This window comes from Pezoporus flaviventris, unplaced genomic scaffold (genome assembly GCF_033815535.1).
Source record: "Pezoporus flaviventris isolate CSIRO_AGI_PZ_B2104156 unplaced genomic scaffold, CSIRO_AGI_Pfla_v1 ptg000007l, whole genome shotgun sequence".
In the NCBI taxonomy this organism is placed as follows: domain Eukaryota; kingdom Metazoa; phylum Chordata; class Aves; order Psittaciformes; family Psittacidae; genus Pezoporus; species Pezoporus flaviventris.
This window is the reverse complement of record NW_026892555.1, coordinates 65,707,351-65,733,413: the sequence shown is the minus strand read 5'-3', so window position 1 is coordinate 65,733,413 and position 26,063 is coordinate 65,707,351. Positions and strand designations below refer to the sequence as shown.

The window sequence follows — 26,063 nt, the reverse complement described above, 5'->3', positions numbered from 1 at the left end:
GAATATTCATACTAGCATCTACCTAAAATACAGGTGGATAAATGAAACGAAATTACAATCACAGATTCCTTAGAAGAAAAGACTTCTCACAGATCCATTTTACTGTCCTAAGTGGCAAATATAGTGAAACAGATTGCAACACAGATTTAATTTTCTTGCTGGAAATTGCCACTCAGCGTTGATATCGCACTGACATTTGGTTGCTAAAGAGGAATGGAATTTATTTTTTCAGAGACAGCATCACAAATTTGTAGAAAGGATTCCCTATTGAGATGGGGTGAGACTCTGCTGCTTTACTTCTTGATGCCAGAATGAATGAAAGCACTGACTGTTTAGCTAAGCCATTGAGATGGCTTAAGTCTCTATCAGTTTGATATGATTATTTAGAAAACTATTGAAATTGATACCACCTTTATTTGCAATTATTATGAGAACGTGCAATGCATAATATAGTGCTGTCTCATAGAGGTACTTGTAAATGTTAGACCGAGGCAACATGTTGTGGGCAGGAGAGTATCTGGTTTTTATTGCCTTTTTTTTTTTTTCATTTTTTACCCCCAAAATACTGTGATATGAATCAAGCTTTATGTTTGACTATGTTTGCTCTTAAGGTAATAGAAAGTATATGATTTATATGGGGGGCTGTAGTCATAACAGGTCTACAGCCTCCTATGGTCCAGCCTCCTCTCCAGCCTAGTTCTGTGCACAACTGCGAGCCACTGTAAATGTCTTAATGGAGGTAAAGGATGTTTGTGAAGTTCTGTGTTACAGCAAACAAAAATACTACTTTCTATAATTAAGTTTGAAAGTAGTTTCCTAGGGAAAGCTATACAGAGGGTGGCGTCGTGAAGCCTAAGATAAGCCATTTCCAGAATCCTAAAACAACCTACAGCTCTTTTGATTTATATTCTTTGTAGCAAATATAAGTCACTTCCATAAGCCCTGTAATCAAATAAAAATGTGTTCCCTCCTTTAACCCTTAAGGATATGTTCTTCTCTTGGTGTTCAGGGATTCCCCACACATCGAGACGAGAATAGACCCCTTCATTTTTAGTTGCACAAACACCATATGGCATGCATCTGGACCTCAGAAGATAACAATTTAAGATCTTCAAGACAGCTAAAGCATGCAAATAATATAATGCACTTATTAATGGAGTTGCATTGAGCTGCTCACCAGAGACAGAAACTCTAGTGAACAAACCTGTTTGACTCACTTTAGAAAACCCTGTGAACTCTCACACTTCTGTTTATTACTGTTTAATGATTCTTTCGATGGAATGGGATATATATATGAGGTCTTTTAATATACTTTTGCAAAGAAGAAAACTTCTCAGCAGTCATATACCATGGATACTCTATCTATATACCCTGTGAAACCAGAAACAAAGTATTTTCTTCCTGTTGAACTTCTAGCTAGAAATCATTTGTTACTATCATATATTATTATGTACCATGTGTTGAAATTGTATTTAGATGAAGTGACTTCATTTGTAAATGAAGACTCTTAAAGTAATGTATAATAAATTAAGCTCTAAGGTACCATAGGACATTAAGGTGGCTTTATTTATTTTAAGTGACACTGTTCCAGATTTCTCCTTTCACAAGAGAAATTCCTGCCCAGTTAGGTGCTACCACAGTAGCAGTGCTAGTTCACAGTCACATTGGAGCAAGAACCAAGAAACATGCAGGCAAGAGGGAGCTCTGCTCTAGCTGGAGTTTAGGTGCTTGGGCAGGTTTCTCAGAGGCAGCACTGCTGGGGGCCAATTTTAGTGTTTGTCAGTCCTAAGCCTGCCACAAGTACTGCCCTCTTTTAAAGATGCTGGCATGACATAGTGTTGGGGAAGAGCTGAGGACAGTACCTAGACTGCCCGAGGTATAGTCTGGTATGTCAAAACATGAATTATAACAAATAAAAGCCATATAAGTATTCAGGGTAAGGTGGGTTTTTTTAATCTCCCCTACAAGTTCTGTCATTCTCATGGATTTGGTTTTCAGGGCGAGTATTTCTGCATAGATCAATGTCTCACAGCAGCATAGGATATTAAAAAATATCTATCCACTGTATTCCTAAAACATTCTGTGTGTATCTTTAAACTATCCTCCAACCAAAGTTGCCATCTATAGAGTAATTTATCAAATTGTTTCAAGATTTTTTATTGCAATCTGGTGTCGAATATGTACATAATATACTCTAAATTATATATATATTCATTGATATAATATCAAGACAGAGATTTAAATCTTTCTAAAGTATTGTTTTGATTCTGTATTATTACCTGAGCGCTGACCTCTGTATGAGTAGACTGTGTGTTAGCTTGTTTGCAGTAGAAGTGTCTTTTTTTCCTGTAAAATCTTCTGTCTCTTAACTGCTCTCCACTGTAGTAACTGGATTTTCATTATCCAATTCCATCTTCTAGCTTTTATTAAGAAGGTTTCCTGTGTAATATTTGACTTTGGACTATAAACGAATTGTAGCCAGCAGCACTTGCTCCTTGTTGAAGAGCAGTTTCCTGAAGATGTTTATTTACTACCATGTTGATGAGGTTCATCCACAGAGCTAACAGGACCGTCAAAGCCACACTCAAGCTTTATTCCTTTCACCAGGTTTGGGTAATGCAGGATGTGCATATGTTCATAAAGTACAGGGCTTCAAAGGGACAGGGTAAAATTGGCACCATGAAATATTGTATGAAGGCCAACTCATCCACCTTCACATTCAGTTTTGCTGTATCTACAGTTGGTTTGAGGAACTGCCCCTATCACAGAACAGCTGACCTGATGTACTTTCACCTTATGCGTTACCAGCAGTAACAAATGTGAAGCTGGGCACATTACTTTAATCTTACTTGTGCAAATACACCAGAGACAGAGAGTTTGAGTGGCTGCTGCCACCACCAGCATTTATCCTGTGGGATCTATTCTCCCTGCTGGTTCAGGAAACAGCTCAGGCTCAAGTACCGCCTGTATAAGTAAGGACTTTTTGTTAAATGCAAGGCACGCAAATTCGGAGTCACTGCAGCACTGAGTCCTGCATTATCTTTTTATACACCTCCCTCCCAGAGTAATAGCAAGTTAGAAGTATGAAAACATCCAACTGTATAAACTGAGCTTTTCAAAATGTACTGAGGTGTCACTATGTAACTCAACTCCTACACCCTAAGTTATGGACATACACTGGGGTTGGATTCACTGATTCAGTGTTCTTGATGTAAATCCCACTGCGCAAGTAGATTGCAAGTAGCCTGGCTAACAGCACAAGAATGCTCTTCTCTCTGCAGAGGACAACTCTACCTTGAGAGTTAGAAAAATTCTGAGCTGCTCACCCACAGAGACAGATAAACACACCTGGTAGGAAAGCCCAAAGCTTTACCTCTCACGAACGGGTCTGCATTTCACACCCTTGCCCTTATCCCTTCCCAGTCCCTCAGAGATGTGCACCTTCCAACATCCCAGAAAAGGCTGCCAAGGAGATGGCACTCCAAGAACCCTCTTTCTTTTGTGGGGAAGAGAGGAGTTGGTGCTTACGCATTTCCCTCTCTCCACCATGTGCCTCTCCCCAGCTCAGACCTACTTCAGGTATCCTTTAGACTTAGCAGCAGTGCTTTGGAAAGCTCTAGTCCAGCATCCCCCCACCCTGTATAGTGCTGGCTGATCTTTGCCCTTGCAGAAAGGGCACCTCCTATGGTCGTTGCCTTACTCAGGCCATGAATAGACCAGGGGTTGTTACTCTCAAAACTGCAGTAAGTCTAAGATACAGAAAAGCAAGGCCCCTCCAAGCCCCACACAGGGTGACTATGCTCCCTTCCCAACCAGCAGCCTGGCCATAGGGGCTCTCAAAGCCTGCACCCCCAGCCCACAGTGCCAACTGGGACTAGCACAAAACCCCATGCTGGGGAGCCTCCCTGGGCCTGGTGGGATTTGATACAGAAGAAGCAGGTTCTTCACCCAGGTCCCCTGTACAGCCAGCCAGCAGCTCCCTGGCACTCCACTCTGGGAGAAGCTGCTGCAGCCTCTCAGCTCTCCTCAGGAGAAAGCCCAGGAGACCAACAAGTTAGTAACTACTGAAAATATACCCCAGACTTGGGATAGTCCTAGTTATGTGCTAGGCTGCCATACCTCCCAGCCAGTCACATGCAAAATGCATCCTGAAATGAGTGTTTAGGTTGTTTGCTGACCCGAAAGCTTGTGCACAAGCTGCAACAAACAGCAGAGGGAGGGTTTGTCTATGTAGATATGCTGTCATATGAAAAAAACAACGCGTCCTTGGAATTGCTGTATTTAATGTCTAAAAATGTACAGAAAAGCCCAAGTATGTGAGCCAAACTGATCTCACCTGCCAGTGGGTGATGTTAGACTAAAATGAAGGTCGTTTGGTACCTACATCCTCCAAAGAGCCCATCCCTGCCTTGGGCTCAGAGGTCGGGTCAATCTGAAGTTGCTTGTGCTCGCGGGGTCTGTCTGATGATGTGTATGTTGTATCCATGTACTAGTACCTTGTCTGTCAGCTGGTAAGCTCTTTTATGTTCACTGTAACCGCTGCCACAAGCTCAGAAAGGATTCCACTGCTGTGGAAGCCGGGGTGTTTTCCAGCCTTTCTTGTTACTCATTTCCTTCTGATTAGATTGCATCAATATTTTGTTGTGATCTAAAGAAAAAAACAGTCTGGGAAATGTACAAACCCAAGTGAACACACTGGCTAATCTGGTTTGCTTTATATGAAAAATGCACATTGACCTTTGATTCTCTAAAAAGCAACCAAAACCTCATGCCTTAGATGAAAGCAGCAAATCATTGCTCAGTCTCCTCTCATCCTAACAAAATGACAAAGGGTTCTATTTATGTCCCAAAATTGACAAATTGGACAAATTGCCAACCGCCCCCGTGTCCCCCTGTCAAAAACACAGTAATTGCAAAAAGCAAAATTCACCCTATCAGTGCTGGGGAGTAAACTCCATAGTTATTTTAAGTTTTGTTTTTTCCATCTTTTTGCCATTTCCCCGCATTCCTTAATTTCTTTTCTCATCTGTAAAACGAACTAGCAACCCCCCCCCCCTTTTTGTTTATTGAAAGAACTTTAGAGTCTCAGTAATGTTTTCACCACCGAATCATGAAAAACCCTTTTGTTATTTCTCTTCTTTAACACATAACATGTTCCTCCTTTGACCCTCATTTTCCCTTTTTTTCTCTCTCTCCCTCCTCTCCCTCCCACTCGTCTGTCTCCCCTCGCCCACCGATCTAATCCTGCCCTTACGTGGTTGCTGTCCCTCCATCCCTTCCTCCTCCTCCTCCTCCTCCTGGCCCCCCCCCCGACCCTGGCTGGACCCTCCCAACCTGTTTGTTCCTCTTCCTCTCTTCGTTTGCAGCTTAGAGATGGCTAAAGTCAGCACCCAGACCGCTTCCGTCACGACCCCTGTTGACCTCAACATGAACCTCTCTCAGTCTGCCACCCCTACCTCCACCCCCACCTCCATGGCCGTGCTGGCGGCCGCCTCCGCCGTTACCGTCAGTACCCCCCCTCCCCTACCAACTCTGCCAACCACCCACTATGCCGTTCCTGTCTCCAGTCTGCTTGGCATGAAAACTGTCCCACTCCTGGCACTAAATGCCGCGGCCGCCGCGGGGGCCACGGGGAGTTTGTCCGCTTACACTGCCAAAATTCCTTCGACGAGCGGGGTTAAGAAATCTGACCGCCAGAAGTTTGCTCCATATTGAAGGGATGAGACACAAATGCAAGCTTTGCCAGCTCTGCCAAGAGTCTGTGGTAGATCCTAGTTGTCAAGGAAACAATACGGCATCTTTTTAGTTTCTGTTAAATTGCTAGTGTTAACTGTTGCCGGCTCAAGTCGTCTTCCACTCTCCATAACGACTTAACACCCAGGCACCACCTAACAACTAGTTCCAACAGCAGGCAGGCGCTAGCCTCCGGCCTCTCCCCGGCAGCCTGGGTCCGTCCCTCTGATACCCTAGCAAGGAGAAACCTGGGAAGAAAGGAAACACATGAATGAGGCCAAATTGTGGCAGCCAGGTCCTGCTCCAGCAAACTGCCTGGCACATCAAAACGCTCACACCCATTTGAAGCTGATCCCTCCAACTGCAAAACAATTTCCTATGCCAAATTGGCATCTGGATGAATCCCTCTGTGGCTAGGGATTCCTAAAACTCTGGCAATTCTGATGACTGCTAGCACTCCAAAATCCCACGTGAAGTGCAGGCCCCCTCGGTCATCCTGCTGCTTTCCACAGGCCTGAAGACTCCCCTGCCATGACACCAGCCTGCAAGCAGGAGGCTGGGTTTAGAAAGTACCCAACATCAGGGACTTCTGCTTTCTGGTCTGAGGAAAACTGCTGAATTAAAATAACTGTAAGACAAGAGGGGGAACACAGCAGGCACCTGCACCGTTGCACTTCATTCTTTTGAAGTGTGTAACCATTTTTCTCTAGCTTGCAAAAATGTAAATTTAAGAACTCTCTTTTGTGGGGAGAAAGCAGGCTCCTCCTTTTGCACTTTTTTACTCGTATATATACACACTGACAAAGTACTTATTTCTCTAAGTACTTACTAGTAGGTACGAATCAGACATGCATGAGCGCTATCCTGATACCCCTCCTGCATATATTTTACGCAGCCAAAATGACTATTGTGTTTGTTAGGTTTCTGTACAAAATACATCACTGTTTAACTTGCCACTAATCATGCAATTGGGTTGTACTGTAATGACAAATTAAATCTAGTGCTTATCAAAGGACATTCAAAGGCTGCTGCCTGTGCAGGTACCATCCCTTTAATGAGAATTAATAATTAGTTCAGATTAACTAAAACCAGAAGAGAGGCAGGTGATGCAATGGCTGGTTGCTAGCTGCTGGAACTAGTTTTTAACTGCATTTTCTGTTTGTCCATCCACCTTCTTTTTAATTTCTGTTGCATAACTCAGTAATGCAATATTGTTTTCCTCACCACTTCCAAATCCAGAATCCCATTAGCCCGCTATGTTCATCCACTTTGCACTCCTTGGACACAAAGCTTTAACAATTGAACTGTATTCAGTGCATTTTAATATAAACTAAAAACACAATGCAAATGCAATACTTTTAAAAACATGGTATTTCAAAGTGTGTGATGATTATTGTATAGGGCTAAGTACTATCTCAGTATTTTGTGTCTGTATTCTGTGGGCTTTTCTTCACCTTAGTACCTTTGCACTAAGTTTTGTCACTGTAACCATTTGTAGAACCGCCATTGTTACAGTTTGCACTTATCCAAATGGGGGTTTTGGTTGGTTTTGTTGGTTTGGTTTTTCTTTTCTTTTGGGCTTTTTTTGGTTTGGTTTGGTTTGTATATACTGAAGGAACAACTGGAAATAATGTCAAGGTACCTCAGCTACTTAAAAGCTCTAAAAAACTGCTGTAAAATTGTTCTGGACTACTGTAACTGTTTAAATAACTGACGTTTAAAGAACTCAAACCACCAAGCTCTGTGTGAGAGAACTTGCCTGCACTGAAATGCTGTTCTATGCTGGTTGTACTCAAGTGTTATTTTTTAATAGTGAGAAGATTTTTTTTTCTGCCCTTTTTTTTTTTTTCTTTTTCTTTTCCTTATTTTTGTTCCTACATTTTAGGCTGTCATCAGAAGTTACTGGCCTGGGGGCTCTGTAATGTATCTCATCATGCCCTAGTGCATTAGCCACCAGACAGGACTTTTCCAAAGCCCCATGAGACAATGCTTTCTATGGACTAATCTACAGAGGAGTTTCTGCCATTTCTAACTTTCTTATTATTCTGAGACATCACAAGAAAACACCTTAAGCAACTGTGCTTCCTAACTCTTGTGTTGCTTTCATAACTGTTCCAGTTTTAACACTGTTGTGGCTCATAACATAAAGCAAAGAAGAGTTATTTTTGGGCGTTAATTTTCATTGATGTTCATGCTTTGGCTAATCTGTATAAAAGCATGGGCCATTAGTGTTCTAAACCACTGTATTCTTCAGCTAGAGACTCAACAGTAAATTAAATGAGACGTTTTTATAAATAAATCTTTTTCCTGATTTAAAAAAAAAAAGAAAAAAAAAAAAGAGACGTGGTAGCTTTGTGCATACAACTGTTGTGTTGTTTAAACTTTGTTCTTTGTAACCAAGTTGCTAATTTGTCATTTGAGAAACACTATTTTATGGATTGTCAATCTAAGAACATAGACAAATTGCTTGTTTTCATTAATGATTAAAGGTTTCATATCATCACACTTAAGGTCCCAGTGCTCATTGGGAAAGAGTGTAACAACTGTGCAATACTGGCAGCATTAGAAAGGACATTAGCCCATTGTCAGGGATGAGGAGTCTTTCTTTTCACAATTAGATGGAGCCAGATCGTGTAATTAGTAGAGAAAGTAATATTTCTGCAAAACATTATTGTTTTTTTTTAACAGTGTTGCTCTTGGAGAACTTACCACACTGCATAGAAAAGACAGAATTTGGTTTCTTGCTACTAGAAGCCACTGGTTTTGCTCTCTCATGTTTTCTTTCCCATATTGATTTATAGATCAGATGCTGGGGAAGGAAAAAACAAACCCAAAGGAACAAGCTTGAGTACTCAGCAGATCATTACTAAGACCTTTTATGTTTTCCCATTCCCAGCATCACTGTGCAGTGACTGTGCAGCCTTCTAGACAGCTTCTTTGACCCCGCAGGAACTAGCAGCTGGGAGGAGCATGACAATTTGCATTACAAAGGGAGAACGCAGAGCTGGCTCAGTGAAGTGCCTCATCCTGCCCAGACACCCTGCTTGATCCATTCAGCGCCTCCTCTGGCTCTGCTGCAGCACTGCAGTTACAGCGTATTGAGCACAGCCTCAATCTGTCTCTTCAAACCCAAGAGAAAGGGGCTGGCCCCGGGCTGCATACAGCACTTCTGGCTGCACTCTGGCCACCTCTCCTTTTAGGGCATTGGCAGATGTCCTGGGTTCAACAGTAGCAGTCATGTTTCTCCTCCTTGGTAGCTGGTGCAGTGCAGTGTTTTGGCTTTAGTCTGAGAACATGACTGGGTTGAAACCACGACAGTAGTACTTTCACATTACTGCTTTATCCTCATGAGAAAGCAAAGGTTTTGGCAGTGCAAGCAAGTAGCATCCTTAATAATGTGAGCCTAATTCTACAATCTCTGTTCCTACTCTACTAAGGTCTATACTTGTCTCTAGGTATTTAGCTTGGGGTCCTGGTTCCCCTCACTGCCCCAGCTGAGTACCTCTGGGGCATATCATTATATTTTCCATGGACTCTAGTGTACTGAGAGCTCCTGTGTATCTGGGTCTAGAGTATAAGCCTGGAACTGAAATATGACCAGGATGTGCATACAGACTTGGAAATCTGTAGACATCAAGTTTTTCAATACAAATGCAACCACAGAGCAACTCTTGATAATAAAGGCTGCCAGGGAAGATTACAGAATGCCTTATTGATCCCAGCACTCAGGAAGCCTTACCCAGGTTGGAAGAACTATAGGCTGTGTGCTGACCTTGATAAAATTCTGTGTTGTGATTACTTAAGATATATTACTTAAAACATATTTAACTGCTTCCTCTTGAAAGGAGAGCTGAAGCTGCTTTCACAGCAGAGACCTCCATACTCTACATTTCCTCAACACATACTCTTCATTTCCTCATCAGCAAAAGCTATTTCTCTGGCTAGCCTGGCTAGTGTGAATGAACAAAAAAAAGGAGAACATTGCAGCTCAACACTAAGTAGGTCAAGGCTCTGCTCTACAGTAACACTGCTAGGCAAAGGGCAGCAGCAGCTCTGTTGTGTATAGCATCTTTCATATAAGTAATTCCCACGTGCCTTGCAGAATTGGCTAGAAAATACTGAGATTTAAACAAACGAGCGCAGGAGCATGTTTGTGTGTGGAATGAGGAGAGGTAAAATACAGACACAAGGAAAAAGGAAAGAAAAAAGTCTTTCGAGAGGGCTCGTGCAAAAAATGCAGGCAGAAATGTGATTTAAATCTAGGCTAGTTAAGGATTCATTTTAATTGAATTATTTTAGTTGGAAGATATTTCTCAATAGCACGAAAAAGTTCCTGAATAGCTTTAATATACAAAGCAGGGAAACAAAACACAGGAAGGTGGATCTGAAGGGGGGGGGGAGTAAAAAATGATATTATCCAATGTAGAAAACTGAACCACTTATGCTCAAAGGGAGATAAGAGGAAGCATGGACCCGATATGAAAAGGTCACTGCCCACACAACTGTGGGTTTCCAAATGAAAGAGAGCACAAATTCTGCAGCCTTTCATGTCATCAGAGTATCAGAGTTCTGGCAAACACCTCAAATGAGTTCAGGCAGCTCTGTTGTGATTCTCAAGTGAAAAAATAGAAAGCAGGAATGCTGGCTCAAACAGTCAACCAGAGCAAAACCAACCAGTCACATAACCTTGTCCATTGCTAATACACAGAGTGCTTTCTCTTCTCAGACACAGCCAGAAGGCATCTATCAAGTTGCATATCTGTGTCAGTTAAGTCTCCTAGAAAGCTAACAGCATATATCTCACTGGTGCCATGAATGTAGGCACCTGGTAAGTGCCTCAGCCACGCTGGGCTGCGTGGGCAAGATGTTTCTGTGATGTTTCACAAGACAGTCTGAAAGCATAAGCTGAACTTTCCCTGTCCAAACTAGCCAGAAATGGAAGTGTCCCTGTTGTTTTCATTCTTAAATACCCAACAGCATGAAAACAAGAGTGCTTCTCTGGGAGGCGGAAGATCCAAATGTAATTTCCTCCATAGCCTCTATCTCAGCTGAGTGTATTTCAGGACTATTTATGTATTTGGAACAGGACCTTCCCCTTCTCGGGCAAGTGCCATCATTATTCACCAAGTGAGTCACATATGCTCACTAATTCGGTCATTTTACAGTAGCACAGCTTCTACAGGAAAGACTGACATTATTAGGCTGCTCAACTAGATCATGGGAACTGTATGTTCAAAGGACAGCATAGAGAGGAGGGATTTGAATAGAGATCTCTTACATCCTCTGCAACTGTTGGAACTACCAATGACCCAAAGCATTAGTCCCTCTGCTGTATTTTCAGAAGGCAGACATGGTTTATAGATGTCTAAACAAGGGAATAGCTCACATTTCTTTTCCCACTTAACCGCCCAGGATAGTTCTAAGTGAAATAATGAACAGAAGATCAAATTAAAGCAGATACTGAAAAAATGCTTCACACCAGATCTCCTGGCTTAAGCACCACTTTCTAAGGATACAAGCACACACTGCCTTACCACTGAAGTGTACTTAACTCCTTGGCTCCAGCAAGGAACACAGTAATGCTGATTAAATCACTTTCTGCATCAGTGCATGTGTCCTGTCACTCCACAGACTGGCACATGTCACAAGACAGTAACTGAAAGGAAAGAAATGTCAAATTCATCTGATGGTACCTAATGAAAGGGAATTTCTGAAACATTTTATACTTGTGTTACAGTTTCTAATGACAGCTACAACATGATTCCTGTCGGCTGAATGTCTGAGTGCCTAGTCCAAGCTTTCTTGATTGTAAGAAAAAAGAAAGTATTAAGTGCTAAAAATATCTGAGTAATACAACTTTTCTCATTAGAGCTATTTCTAGCTCAGTATTTTTTAGATGAAAAAGATTTTTAAATGCAGAGAAATTAATTACAGTGGCATGTAATAAGCAAAGTGTCTTTCCTCAAATTGAATTTATTTGCAGGGGGACTGACCAAAGACAATGTTCTTTTTAACCAGTATTTGTAATTCTGAAGCAAGTTTAAATTGCATGCTTTATGCAGGAATGATGATCATGTTAACCAGTGAGAATATTGTTTTGTTTGTTGGTCTTTTGGTTTGGTTGGTTTAGGCTTTTGGACTCCTCTGTACCAAATACAGCCCTTTTCTACATTGTGACAGCAGAAGCTTACTTCTTCCATGGCAGGAGAGTTAGCACACAGTTTACCATTTATGATTGACTGCACTTGCCACAGAGCAGCTAACTATGAACAACTGGCAGCTGCATCTGTAGTTCGCTGCTCCCTGGAACCACTGTACATTGGAAATATATCAAACATACACACACATTTTGACCCTAGAAGTCACCAGTTTAAAAACCACTGAGCTGGGGAATCACAACTATCTTCTGGTGGCATGAAATTCCACAGCTCTTAAATTTGCGCAATACTGTTATATCAATAAGTAAGTCTTCACCCTTAATTCTGATTCTTTATTATTCTGGGAGTCAGAGAATTAAAATATTATTCTCAATTCCAATTAAAACCTCATTTTTTAACAGTGGCTGTAGACAGAGTTAGTTATTAGCACTATTTTCATCTTTATTGTTTAGAACAGTATTCAAGAAAGTTAAGAAGGTAGAAATTAAGGAAGTACATACTATTTAAAAGCAACTACTTGCTCTGGTTAGTCATCCAGCTGAACAGCTCATCAGAAGGTCACAAAATTGTTTCCCAAAACTGACTGCAGACTTAAAATATAAATTAATTATGCCTCTGTTTCTGTAAGAAACAAGAGAGAATTTAACCTTGCTAAATCAGCCTGACTACTGAGTAATGTTGGGATTGATTCCTTCTTCTCCCTTACAACCATGCTATTTTCATTGCCAAAAAGCAGGATCATTTCCTGCCTTCTCGACACAACAGCACATGTACAATCAATGGTTATGCAGGACACAGCTATCAAAGTCACTCCATCTCCTTCACAAAGCTCTCCAAAAGCTTTGTTTAAAGTGCTGAAGAAATGTACAGTTGTATGCAATAAGCTGTATAAAACTTTTACACTACACTATTTGTGGAGCTATGAGATTCCTTCAAGGAAAAAAGCACCCACTCCTAAAAAAGCAACTACCAAGAGCAACCAATGGTGTCAGTTGCTTCCTCAACAATACAGACACCCACTGGCTTGTTCATCGTCTTTACTCTTTCAACAGAAGTTATGCAAGGATAACAAATAGAGTGATGAGTGATCTGGTATTTACTCCTGCCATCTATTCCTAATTATTAAAACAATGGGCTGTACTGGTTTGAATTTTAATGCATGAGCTCCCTGCACTATAACTAAACTCACTGCCTTTAGCTTCTTGCCACTAGAGATCTCTAAAGAAATACTGAACTAAACTACCTGACCTGTTTTAATGCTCAGTTCCTTTCCTATTTATCTGCTTGGTTAATAAACATCTTTGAGACAAGTATCTAGAATGCTGTCATAAGAAGAAAGCTTGTTTTCTCCCTTTAAAACATCACTCATTTTAAAACTAGAATCTTAAACAGAAAAAAATGTTAAGCTGCATCTTCACTCTACTTTTTGATAAAAATCAAACCATGTTTCTCCTATTTTTTCAAAATTTCAGCAAAATTGAAATATTTCAAGATTTGCAAAAGTAAAAAATATGCATCATTAAAAAAAAGACACTTACCGAAGCTCAAGGTAGTTACTTTCAATCTCCCAGTCTCTCAAGTTTTTTGGTTCTTGATTTTACATCATCTGTGTTTATCAGAACAGAAATCATTTTTAGATGCTCCCCTTGCCTAAGATAACATCTTAAGAAAATTTCCAGTATTTAGAGCTACATAAATTTTACCTTATTAGTTTCCAGTGCAGCACCTTCCCTTCTGGCATTTTGTTGCCCTTTCATTTAGTTATGCAAATATATCACCATGGGTTTTCATTCCTCTGGTTCAAGAAATGTCAGGTGTGCTGCACTATGGCTACACTGAACAAAACAACACTCTATAAGGAAAAATATACATCACTGCCTATGGCACATTAGAATTTATACTGTGGAGAAGCTGTAGCTCAGTGTTTCTGAGCTTGGTCCTTAAACAGAGAAACTGTAACAGATCCTGAAAAATATTTATGTGTTTTATTGGGAGCTGGGGCAATGGACAGAAGAGCACTTAAAATTTTAAGATAACATAAATGCATACTAATTTCCTTTCTCTAAGCCCCCAACCTGGGAAAACTACATACACTATTGCAAGTCCTTCTGTACAAAATTACTAGATATACCTAATGCTTTCAAAACCTTACGATTCTTCAGTTACTTATTAATCCCATTAAAATACCTCTGGAAGGGAACCAGTAATTGTAATAGGAAAGGTGCATTCTATATCGTAAAACATTTGCAATATACAGTTTTTACAGCAAGTACTATACCACTGGAGATCTACAAAGATGTTTTCTTTTTAATACACTTGGCTGTTTATCATCTCACAATCCTCTTTACTTAAATATTTAACAAAAGCATCTCACTTCTAACAATGGTAATACCATCACAGATGAAAATAATATCAACCATGTTGCAGAAATGCTACAACAAAGCCCCTTTCACCCGCCAGTCTTGAGACAGCAAATCCTGCAACTCTTCTTCATCTTCGCTACCAATAGCCTCATCCTCTTTCTCTTGTGTTGCTTTTAATCTCATGGCCTCCTTTAATTTCTCCTTCATCAGATCCTGGCGGTTACGCAAAAGCTCAACACGGCGATAACATTCACTGTTGAAAAGTAAACCATCTATTAACACTTGTGGCCTTTCCATGTTAATTACACTTTCTATAGTGCTCCTCTTAACTTGGATAAAAAAAGCTCCACAGCTCCCCATCAATTGAAAAATAAGCTTTCAATGTGCTACTGCATCATCTCTGTTTTAATCTAGTGGAAACAGACCAAAGGAGAGGAGAGGTGTGGTAAATTCTCTAGCAAAGAGATTTAATCCAAATATTTAACAACTGCAATGCCATCACAAATCGTTTTTGAAAAAGCACAGAACCAACATCCACTTCCACACAAGGAAAGACACCATTCTTTGCTCCACCTCTGGTTCTCATGTATAGTAGAAAGGGAAGATACCAATTTGCTATCAATTCTGGTAACTTAGTGGTAGCATCTCTGAAATAATAAAGCAGCACAAGTATTCAGATTCTTGATCTGCTTATGGTGTTCTGTAACAGAACATTTTAAGTAAATGCAATCCACAACTTTCAGTTTTCATTTACTTAAAAAAGTTCTGTCTTGAAATATGTTTTCTAACAAGTATTCTAACCACTTTAATAATTTTTTTTATTAAAAATACCAAGTAGTAGTAGCTTTTTAAATACATCTTTGCCTCTTTTCATTACTATTTGGTAGGAAGAGTCAACAAGATTATTATCTGGATGCTGTGCTCCCTTGCATATCTACAATACAATTACTGACAGGCACTCACAGCTGAAGGAAAACATAAATGTCACTGAATTTCATTTTGAATTTAATTCAGAATAGCCTGCATTTAAATATACTCAGAAAACAAAGATAAAAGTCTCTAAAAATCTATTTGGAACTTTGAGGAAAAATAATTATGGTAACAAACTTGAAATTCTCTAGAGATTTCTGAATTTGGTTCTACATACAATAACATCCTAAACTACTGGGAATAATGCTGGGAATGCTCAAAGACAGCCAGGGTTAGCTCAAGCCCTCCCCCATGAACACTGTTAAAAGACATTCCTATACTACTAAAAGTTCAGTTTGAACCCAACGGTATTATTATATGCTGATTATCTGTAGCATGTAAATCCATCCAGATGGTTTAAGTGTTGCTTTAATTTTTAGTGTCTTCTTTTTGTTGCAAGTTCATTAAAATCAGAATTCATCTTTTTAATCACTACCACTGCCATAATCACTGTTGATCAACATGCCAAACTACATGATGATAGTAACAATCTGTTCCACTAAGCTGTATTTCAGTTACTGCGAGTTTAAATTCATGCTTATCCCACCCCTACGCCTACCATTTCAACAAAAAAAAAACAAAAACCAACAAACACTTCTTGTAATGAAGTGCATCATTCAACAAAATCTTTTAAGTAAGTAAACTTTCATTAGAAACATGGAGTTTTCACGGAACAGCACATTTTCGGTACAGCAAATGGATGGTCGAAACAAACCCATCAAAATTTTAATTGCAGTGCAATTGTTTTTTAAAAGTATTCACATAAATTCTACATCAGTCAGAATTCAGAGAGAAATACAAATTATAGTATTTTACACGGGTGAGGGGGAGAGTTTGTTCAAAGAATTTGCCTGCTATTACTTTATTTGCCTACACCTGCTTGCTGTACTGTCAGTGATTCCAGGGCGCTCTCTCTGTGCAAATCATTATGTAACCTTGCAACAAAATTAATTTTTTTATTAGGTATCATTCTGCAATTTGAGGCAGTCTTTGTCCTTTGAATATTTAAGTAATTAATGAAAGGCAGCATCACAGAAGATTAAAAGTGAAAATGTTTTTATCACTCTAGTCACATAGTGATCCATTGCTGCTGGAGAACAGAAAGTTTGAGGAAAAATTGATCTACTTACATCTGCTCGTCAATTTCTTCAATCTGACGATCTAGTCGTCCCTCCTCATCCTCTTCCGCCACTATTGCTTCCGAAATCTAAACCAGAAAAACATTAAGAAAATTCACCGTCATCCTGAATTCCACTGTTGTTTCTTTTAGATGTCTGTGTCTTCCCCTTCTCCCCTCTACCTCAAGTCACTGTCAATCTCCTACATGTATACTCCCACCTTAACAAAAGACTGTGGAGGCAACTACAGAAAAAAAATTATCTAGTTTAATTTGAAATGGAAATGTTTTTTCTTAAAACTAGAAGTGGTTTGGCTGCTTTGGGGTTAATCTTTTGATTTTTTCAATACACTAAGATTTGAAACTCACATAAAAAAAACTGCAAGCATCCAAAATCTGAGGTTGAAACAGGAGTTAAATCCCAATGCTCGGGACTTGATTACACATGATTATTGGAAGTATTGGTTAAATATTCACACTAGATCCCAAAGTGTTTCTAACCTGTTATTTTTTTCAGCATATACTTTCTCAAATCTGAATGTCTGGGAGATGCTATGCAATCAATGGTCCACGCATAACTGAGAAGATTCCTTCTAAGCTGAAGAATTATCTGAATGGCTAATGCTAGCAAAATGTATCCACCATTGCTTTTGTATGAACATTCGCTCTGTTTATAGTGCTGACCGCTTTAAAATGAGCAATGGTAAGGTTTTTACACCACTTTTCTTAGCAGTTGACATATGAGCAGTTATTTACAATTAAAATTAAAAAATCAGCAAATACTCTAGAGGAAGATTGAGAACACCAGATATATCTTTAGTGGCAGTTTTATATTGTATAGAAGGGCAGATAAAAAACTGCTCTGGGAAGACTTTACATGCAATGCTGAGCAGTAAAAAATACAACGGAAAAAGGTACAGAAAATCTGTGGCCGATTTGTGTCTCACACAAAATCTTTTGTCACTTACCCAAGTTTTGGGTTCCTTTCCAGTATATTAAAATGAACCATAAACCCCAGGTTACCTACACTTTATAGATCCTTTCTCAAAAAGCCAAATGGGTGGTGTTTTGTTCTCTGTTTTTCAAGGTTAAAATATGAATATTTTACATCTGAAAAAGAGCCCACAGTTATGTCCTGTTTGGATACAGGACACTGATCTGAGTTATATGCTATCTTATCTAAACACAATTTAACAAATGTAACTAGATACTGATGACTGGGTCCTGATCAAAAGTTTTTTCAATTTAATTTCCCGTAAGTAGAAAACATAAGGAATCCTTTGCTCATTTATAAAGTGCATTTAACCATACACTGCATTGCAACAGCTGATAAATGCAGATGTCAGTCATTCTGCAGAGCTGCATGAAACTGTTGTTTTCCTTATTGTGTATAGTATTTAGAATCAATAAAAATAGATTCCATTACTTACTGTGTTGACCTGTCGCATTGCCTTTTGAAATTCATCCCATTCTTTGTCCATCTGATCCTTTGGAGCATCAACTTTTCGCACCTAAGAACATGAAACAGGCTTATTAATTTACGTCTAGTGACCCTTTGGGGCACTGTAAAACACCTGGAGAAACAGGAAAAATAGTGCCATGTTCTCAGTAAAGTCTGGTCGACATACTTCAGTTCAAGTAATGTATATGAACAAGAGTGCAGTCACACAATGGTTTTGAAGGAAAAATTTGACTGTACTCCTGGATTAAAGTTAACATCTTTGGGTGCAGCATTAAAGAATTGTTGACTAAGAATGGATGGTGTGGAATGTCTGCAGTGACAAAAGTGACAAAGTCTATTAATTTGATGATCTGTTACTTCACTATGTCAGGCAATAACTTTTAAGTTCTTCTGTAAACTACCTGTTGAGGTATATCTAGTAGACATCTCACAAGCCAAAAAAAGCAGTGAATTATTTGGCTTTGGCACAACATAAAATGTAAAATGATTCAGTCGCTAGTCTGACTGATGTTAGACAGTCTGGCAGTATTTGAAATCTAGTCTGATTTTGTGGGCTAACAGAAGAAATAGTACAGCTACATACCAATTTTTAGGATATGCAAAGCTTTTGTGGTAGATAAATTACTAATACAAGATGACTGAAGAAGTAATAGCTGTAAGAATTTGTTTAAGATCTACAACTAAGGTAATCAAAACCAGATTGTGCTTTTAGTACAAGCAAATAAATAAAATAACCTGACTGTGTAACCAAAACTTCCACAATTCAAGACTGGGAAGATGTGGCATAAAACGTGTATTAGATGACAGATTATGCCTGGCTCTGGACCGGGTAGAAATCCTATAGCTAGGAGGACAAAGCAGTTTGAACAGAATAATTCATGGCACCACTTTTTTGCATTAGTTTTCTTTTTCTTTTATTCATTCCTCTCATTTGGTAACACATAGATCATCATCATGACAACAGTTTGGTATGTTTTGTTCCTGAATGATTATACAAAATTCAGTAGCATGAATTAAGTTTATAGAATAAATTAGACGCTTCCAAGCAAACTAGAACTGAGAATTAATAGTCATCATTTCATTTTCCCGTTTTGTGATTATTTCTATCATATGTGTATGTACTGTGTTATTACGCATTGTGGTTGTCTTTTGTAATTCATAATTATTTGTATTTCTTACAATAAATTTAAACACTAAAGATACTATTTTTTCCTTGAAATATTTATCTAATCCAGAATTTATAGGCTTTATAAATCCCTCATGTGAAGAACCAACATTTTTCAGGCCCACAATCTCCCTTCCAAGTGCTCACTGTTAATTCTGAAAATTATTTTGTGTATGATTCTAACACAGGATCACTGCAGCCATCTTAATATAAGCAATGTCACAAACATTTTCCTTCCCCTGCATACTACCTAAACTTAGAAAGGGATGATTAAGAGCAGTACCTGCAAGCAAGTCCAGGAAAAGCTTATGTATCCACTTGTAAATTTATCAGCTGAGGTGATAACCAGAACAAAGATCACTAAAGCAGTGTCCTCCCAGCTATAAGCAGATTTTCCTTTGCCTGCTGTGCATTCCCATCCTGTACAAGCTTCCTAATTCATGGTATTCAAACTATTTGTAAAATCTAACAATCCAATTAGTCATATGCAAAAAAGTGTAGCTTTTTCAGCTACATATTTCAATATTCAAAATGTTGTTATTCAAAGCTATTCACATATGCCAATGTGTGGGCCTTAGTGGTGCCAAAAGAATCTTGCCAGAGCAAGTAAGAGACACCTAAGCTTGTTACTGGGACAGTGGGACTAAGAAGCATTATTTGGAATGTCTCCAAATCAGAAATAATGGCTCAACTTCGCAATCCAATTTAAATACACATCAGACAGTGTGAACAAAAATGGAATACTGAAGGAAAATAAGAAAGACTGTGAGCCTACAACACTAGTATTTTAATAAAGCAAGCAGGAAAGCCAGCAAATACTTACAAACAAACCCAAAAAAAAGTTTGTATTTCAAATACCAGTGTTTATTTTGCTCACTGTTTGGTACTGTGCAAGCTGAAGTAATATATGAATGATTTTGATCAAAATGTTAAGAAGATTTTTAGTAGTGGGGCTGTTCTGAGAAACATACTGAATGTCCACATTTCTTTCCATAGCATCAAAAAAGCCCATAGTGGTAAAAGACAAGAGGGAAGAAGACAAAATTCACTGCTATAGTATGTCAGTACAAGAGATTACAGTGTACGTCACAGTCTAGCTATTTTCATTCTAAAAGGATGTTTAGTATCAGTCACATAGTAACTCAAAACACTTTTCAATAGGATCTCTCAAAGGAGATTACAGAACTATTTTTATATCCTCAATTCTGAAGCAGAATTGTAGGTACAAATTAGTTGAAATGCTTTTCCTGGGATGACTCAAAGAAATTAAAGTAACAGATGGATTGTGCAAATCTCAGTCCAGCATTTTAACCAACAAATAACATTTCCTTGGTTTTAAGAGCCACAAATAAAAAATCGCCATTAAGTCAAAAATTATTTAATAAGCTCTTCCTTCCTGCCTCTGTCCCTTTTCATATTTTCTAGTTCAGAATGAATCATTCAAACCTGTGCCAAGGGAAGTTTAGACTGGACATCAGGAAGCATTTCTCTATTAAAAGGGCGGTCAAACAGTGGAACAGGCTTCCTAGAGAGTGGTCGATGCCCCAAGCCTGTCAGTGTTTAAGAGGCATTTGGACAATCCCCTTAATAATATGCTTCAACTTTTTGTCAGACCTGAAGTGGTCAGGCCGTTGGACTAGATGATCATTCCAAATGAAATAGTCTATTCTACTCTAAATAGTTCGGTTATTTTCTTATATTCTGGTACTACTAATTATCGGGAAAAGCATCCTTTACTACTCTGAAAATTACTACAACTGGCAGAAATAAACCCAGCAGCATAAAAGGAGCAGATCACTTACTTTTGCATCCACTTCCGGATCATCAAAGAAACCTTCTGGCAAAGCTTCAGCAGTGTTTTCTTTCCTGAAATGTTTGATCACTATTATTCCAAGTTCACACTGTACAACCTGCTTTACTGTAGAGTTAAAAATAGTCAAGAATAAAATATATGATCTTTTATATAAGCACCTAGAAATTGAACAAGTTTCTTACATCCTGAGTTTTACCTACAACCATCAAATCTTGTTTCAGTTTGGTCCTACCTAACTTGCAAGGAACTGCACAAACAGGTTTAAATCTCACTGTCAAAACAAGAGCTTAAGCTTAAATCCTACACTATTCTTTCCATTGTGCTGAGCACCCAAACCTTTTAACAGCAGTCTCTACTTCTAAAAGCCTAAACCACTGTCTAAAAAAGTGCTCAAGTGAGCACTGAACCATTACTGCAGAACAAAGAAATTATTTTTTTAAAACAGTTGAAAGCAGTTGTTGACATTGAGCTTCCAAGGTACCACATATTAAAATCTGTAAATAAGAGATGTCTAACAGACACTATGTGGCATTACTTCATCTCTTATCGTGCCCCTAGGATGCCAAATACCTGTCTGAAATGATGCTGTAGGCTGACATATATACACACTACTCTGAACACAAGTTAACAATATGACAGATTTCCAAGTGCTCACAGTCTGTATTTCCTTGAAGAATAATAGTGACAATTCCCAAATCTATCAATATTTCATTTGACTGCTTACCTTTCCACTACCTTCTCCTGTATCTCTGCTTTCTGTATGGATCCTGAATGGGAAAGTATAGGAGCAGCCGTAGTTTTGCTGTCAAAGAAGTCTGTAAGAAAGGACAGAAGCCTGTGAACAAGAAGAACAACTTTTCAAGCTTCTTTGTAAAATCCTGACTGGACAGGAATTTCAATTAATACCTTACTGAAGGGAAGAACAGCTAGATATATTTCAATATGACAGCCTCAAACAATTGGAACTTATAATCAATAAGCATGCCGAGAAAACACCACACAATAACAAACTAGCTAAGAATGTCCTTTCTCTACTTCCAGTATTACACACTCTAACAAGCCAATAGCAATAATTAGGAAAAATAAATGAACATCAGTTCATCATCTTTAAAATCAGTTAAAACACAGCTTCTCCTTACTGAATCACTTAGTATATCAGTCAGCATTACCTGCAGGCAGTGCATTAGCTATTACTTCTTGAGTTGGAGGTGGAATTTCTGTTTTATGCATAACAGAAGATGTGCTTGCTTGATCTTTTTCCTCCTCTTCATCACCATCATCATCGTCATCGTAATTTCCTGACAATAAACTAGGACCTGGAGTCTTTGAAAGCTGTTTGCTTGCACTGTCTCGCTCTGTTTCATCAAAAAAATCTGCTGGTAGCCTAGCAAAGAACACACAAAGGTCTATTTCAAACTTCACAAAAATCAGTCACAGTCAGCACCTGAAGCCTATTCAATCTGTAAGCAATATGACCTTTAAAATACTGTGCAATACCCTGAACTGCACAGCTACTTATGTAACCACCCCCTGAAGGCAGAACATAATTGTTGTTTTCATGTGAAGTTCCCTAGTTAACCTAGCTCAGCTTAATTCTAAAACATGTTTCAGTTCCATTTCTGCATTTAAATATTCAGTATCAGAAACACTGACAAAAATATCCCATTACAAAGTGCATTTGGAAGAATGGCAGCTTAGGTAATTTTATCTCTGCATCCAAAGTTATCTGCATCAATGTACCAGCTGTGAACACATTAAATACAAAATTCACAGCTCATACTAATGTCACGTACACCTCCATGAATCTTCATGTATAACACAACTACTTATTTTGGGTACCTGCTGCTGCCCAGAAGAGCCACACAGGCTCAGCAATAAGAAAACCCAGATTTGCTTAGCCAAACATTTTTCAAGGTTGTATTTTAAAATAACCATACTGATCAGTTTCATAATGAACAAACCTCTCAACTGTTAATTACGCACACACACTATTTCTACAAGGTAACAGCACATAGTATCTATGCAAGATATTTATCCTGTGAAGAAGTGTATAGGAGACCTGCAGACCTCGTGTGACATCTACCAACCCCACAAAAGATGTCCAAATACCGTCAGAAAATCTCTAGTGGCAGTAAGATGCTTAACCCAATCCCCTGAAATCAAATACAGTACTATAGTTGTGAGAGTTCAGCTGCAGGATATGCTTCTACATGAATTTTAAGTGACAAAAATATCAATAAAGATCCGATGATGATATTTGTTACTGGGTTTTGTGAATACCATTTAAACGTACCTTTAAATACACATTTCTCTTAATTTCAAAGTACTATCTCTTCTGCAGCATGCTAGCATTAGAGTGCATGCCACAATCTAGTTATTCTCATTCTAGCTGACTCCATAATACCACCGCATATTTATTAATCCTTAGAAGTCTGACAGTAACAGTAAAAGAATTCCTGTTTTGTCAGAGACTCTAGAGTTCATACCACGATTTTCTCATCTGCACTGAGGAAGGTGATGCCATGTTCAGGAATACACACCCATGTTAGAAAATGCGCAAACTATCTGCTGATTATCTGCACCTTTAGCCTTGATTAAGAAGGAGAGATGAGGAAGAACAGGGTGAGAATGCAGCACTTGGTACAGTTACAAAAAACTCACATGTAGTAAGACCTACTTACCCAGATGTAGACGTATGCGGCTTTTGGTCTGTACCTGTGTAACAACCAAGAGTCACTTCTTACAATCCATGCTTTTAAAACAAATACCCCTCAGACAGACTCCTACTACAGCAGCAAGTTCGCAAAAGCATATTTTCATGGATTTCATATATTTACGTGTTTAGTAGGACCAAGGGAAAAAAACCTAAATCTTTCCTTTAGTATGAACGTTCATGCATGCTTTGAGGTGAACCAGTGGCTTCATCCCACTGAAAAAGAGTAACACCAATTCTGGGCAAGCACTTCAACTGTTTAACTTACACTGTTTATGATTCTGTTTGGAGCAGCCCACAGCTCCATAACCTAATTTATCACAATAACCCAGAAGAAAACTAGGTAATAAACTACCAAAAGTACAATTTTCTGACAGAGAAAGAGCAAGACACACTTCTTCCCTTTTAAAACCGACCCAAACCATTCAAGGTGTAAAATGGATGGATGCTTGCAAGGGGTAGATAAGTATTTTTCTCTCCTTACCTTTTACTCTTTTTAATTCTGTATCTTCTGTGTCAACAGTTTTTCTCTTGACGGGATGAGATGATGTGCTAGCAGCTGAACCAGCTGCTGTCTGCTTTGTGCCTTTTAATTCTGCAACTCTCTGTAACAAATACAAAATTTATAAAGCTTTCCTAGCAGGAACTTCTGGATTACAGCACTTTTAGAATAGTTTGTGAGAGTGAGCTAATATCCTTCTAGAACAAAATCACTGAAACAGACATCACAGATACCAAAACAGACCAACGTTTCTGTCAGCCTCCTGAAAGATTAAACATAGGGGCAGAGGAATTGCACTGTAGGCAACCGTAAGGCTGTACAAGTGAGAATGGAAAGACTAAGATCAGTGACATTTACAGCTGTAAGGAACTGGAGGAGAAAGCAGGAAGGCTGACCTTACCCTACAGTCCTGGAATATTAAGTGGTTTAAAACTAAAACACAGCAGTAATACTAAAGACATGCCACCGTGCCTTGCCACAATGAACTACTCAAAATTCAAGCCATCAGCTAGGAACACTTCACTTCTTCTGGCCTTTTCCTCAGTATTTGCAAAGCTAAGTGCAATCTCTCAGTTTGCGCTAAGAAACAGTGGCAGAATTTAATACTATTTTGAAGTCAGATTTACGATTGCACCCAAGTTCCAAACTCCTGAAATTGTTTTACAAGTTATCTTTACTGCTAAATTATGAAGGGGAAAAAAAGAGTCTATTTTCTTAACCACGTGTGAGCTGTAACGTGACCGCAGGTAACACAGCAATCCCACGGAGCTTTCCTTTCCAAGCTGCAGACAAGTGACAGTTAAAAGCTGTCGCTAGCAGGCTTTATCTTAAGAGTTCGCGCCTTGAAACGCACGGGACGACTCTCTCAAGTGCTGGCCTTTTCCATCGGCTCGCAGGTTGTCAGAAAATAAACCAAGACAAAACAATCGGGCATGTTTTCCGCTGCTTTCTCCCGGCTGATGCCCAATTGCTATCAGCATACACCCCAAAAAGCAGCAAACCCCGACCCTCCGTAACGGCGGTGTAACCTCCCCATCCTTCCCCCTTCTGACCCGAAATCCGCCCTCCCCGACCAACGCGCAGCCAGGGCCGGCGGGTCACCGGCACCGCGGCCCAGCCCGGGCTGGAAGCCAGCAGCCGCTCACCTCACGGTGCTGCTTGCCCAGGACGTGTGTCTGCCACAGCAGCTCACTCTTCACGGGCGCGTTGCACAGCGTGCAGCTCAGGTGCCCCAGGCTGTTGTACGTGCCGGCCGCCGTTAAGGGAAGCAGGGCGCTGCAGCGCGGACCCCGGCCCCTCCCGCCGGCCTCCCCCTTCCTTCTACCCCCCTCAGCGAAGGATATTTGGCGAAGGGCGACTCGATCCGCTTCTTGCCCGCGTTCTGCCGCTGCTTCTCGCGCATGAGGCGCCGCAGCTCCTCCTGCCGCACCTGCTTCCGCCCCGGACCCACCCCGGCCGCCGCCATCTTCTCCCGGCGCCTAGAGTGACGATACGGTACCGCCCCCCCGGCGCAGACTGCGCGCGCCTGTGGGCGGGACTCAGGGCTGCGGGTGGGGGCGGAGCTTCTGCTTCTGGTCACGCCCCCGAAGAGGAGGAAGAAGAGGAGGAGGAGGGGTGGAAACAAGCTTAGCTCGCACGGCAGCGGCTCAATTCTCCGCCTTGATCGGGTTTCACTCGTTAAGCCTCTGAAGCACGCCAGAACTAGGCAGGCACGGTAAACTAGCTTGTGTCCACGGCTCTGAATAAGTTCTCTAAAACATGGCCCGAAAACCACCCAAAATAAGTAAAAAAGAAATAGAGAGAACCCCCAGTACATCCCATGCACCCAGATCCAGAAACTGTGCGTTGTATAGCAGCAATACAACTGTGAAAAGCGTTCAAAGCAAAAAACCCAATGCCCAAGCAACAAAAACCAACCAACCAAAACAGAAAATCCCAAACCAAAAATAAAACTGCTTTTCTTCAAGTTTCAGCTTGTTGGCAATCGCGGTAACATTGGAGGCTTGATCCCTGCAGCCATCCGAGGCCTAGCATTACTAGCTGCAGCTCCCTAACACCACAGATGCCA

The 26,063-nt window shown here is 39.9% G+C and overlaps 2 protein-coding genes across 23 annotated transcripts in view; one reads left to right on the top strand and one right to left on the bottom strand.

The window, feature by feature from the left end:
- Positions 1-17,248, top strand: part of LOC133267099 (poly(rC)-binding protein 3-like) — a 498,414-nt gene extending 481,166 nt beyond the window's left edge. For 13 of the 22 annotated variants that reach the window (XM_061449053.1, XM_061449044.1, XM_061449042.1 and 10 more), the window contains one exon: positions 5,367-5,918. In XM_061449053.1, the coding sequence (XP_061305037.1) occupies positions 5,367-5,715 (349 nt within the window). In that variant the 3' untranslated portion in view covers positions 5,716-5,918. Of the gene's footprint in view, positions 1-232; positions 487-984; positions 1,727-5,366; positions 5,919-7,618; positions 8,076-16,857 lie in introns of those variants that run through there. The other 9 variants (XM_061449063.1, XM_061449061.1, XM_061449056.1 and 6 more) reach the window with 5 other exon arrangements.
- ZNF830 (zinc finger protein 830) lies at positions 13,855-25,501 on the bottom strand. The gene is made up of 10 exons (XM_061449064.1): positions 25,339-25,501; positions 25,141-25,240; positions 23,978-24,098; positions 23,462-23,495; positions 21,950-22,164; positions 21,505-21,595; positions 20,770-20,833; positions 17,771-17,851; positions 16,354-16,430; positions 13,855-14,507 (listed from the first exon to the last, which is right to left on the bottom strand). The coding sequence occupies exons 1-10, from the start codon at positions 25,458-25,460 to the stop codon at positions 14,324-14,326; spliced, it is 1,089 nt and encodes a 362-aa protein (XP_061305048.1). The 5' UTR covers positions 25,461-25,501; the 3' UTR covers positions 13,855-14,323.
- Positions 25,502-26,063: the final 562 nt, after the last annotated feature.

What these genes read in the sequence shown, in the direction of transcription:
- ZNF830 (XM_061449064.1), bottom strand. Translation starts at nt 25,460, where the DNA reads ATGGCGGCGGCCGGGGTGGGTCCGGGGCGGAAGCAGGTGCGGCAGGAG. An exon ending in CAGGAGAAGGTAGTGGAAAG is followed by an intron (nt 20,834 to 21,504) that starts GTAAGCAGTCAA and finishes CAAACATTTCAG; the next exon opens with GAAAGAAAACACTGCTGAAG. An exon ending in ATCCGGAAGTGGATGCAAAA is followed by an intron (nt 17,852 to 20,769) that starts GTAAGTGATCTG and finishes TCATGTTCTTAG; the next exon opens with GTGCGAAAAGTTGATGCTCC.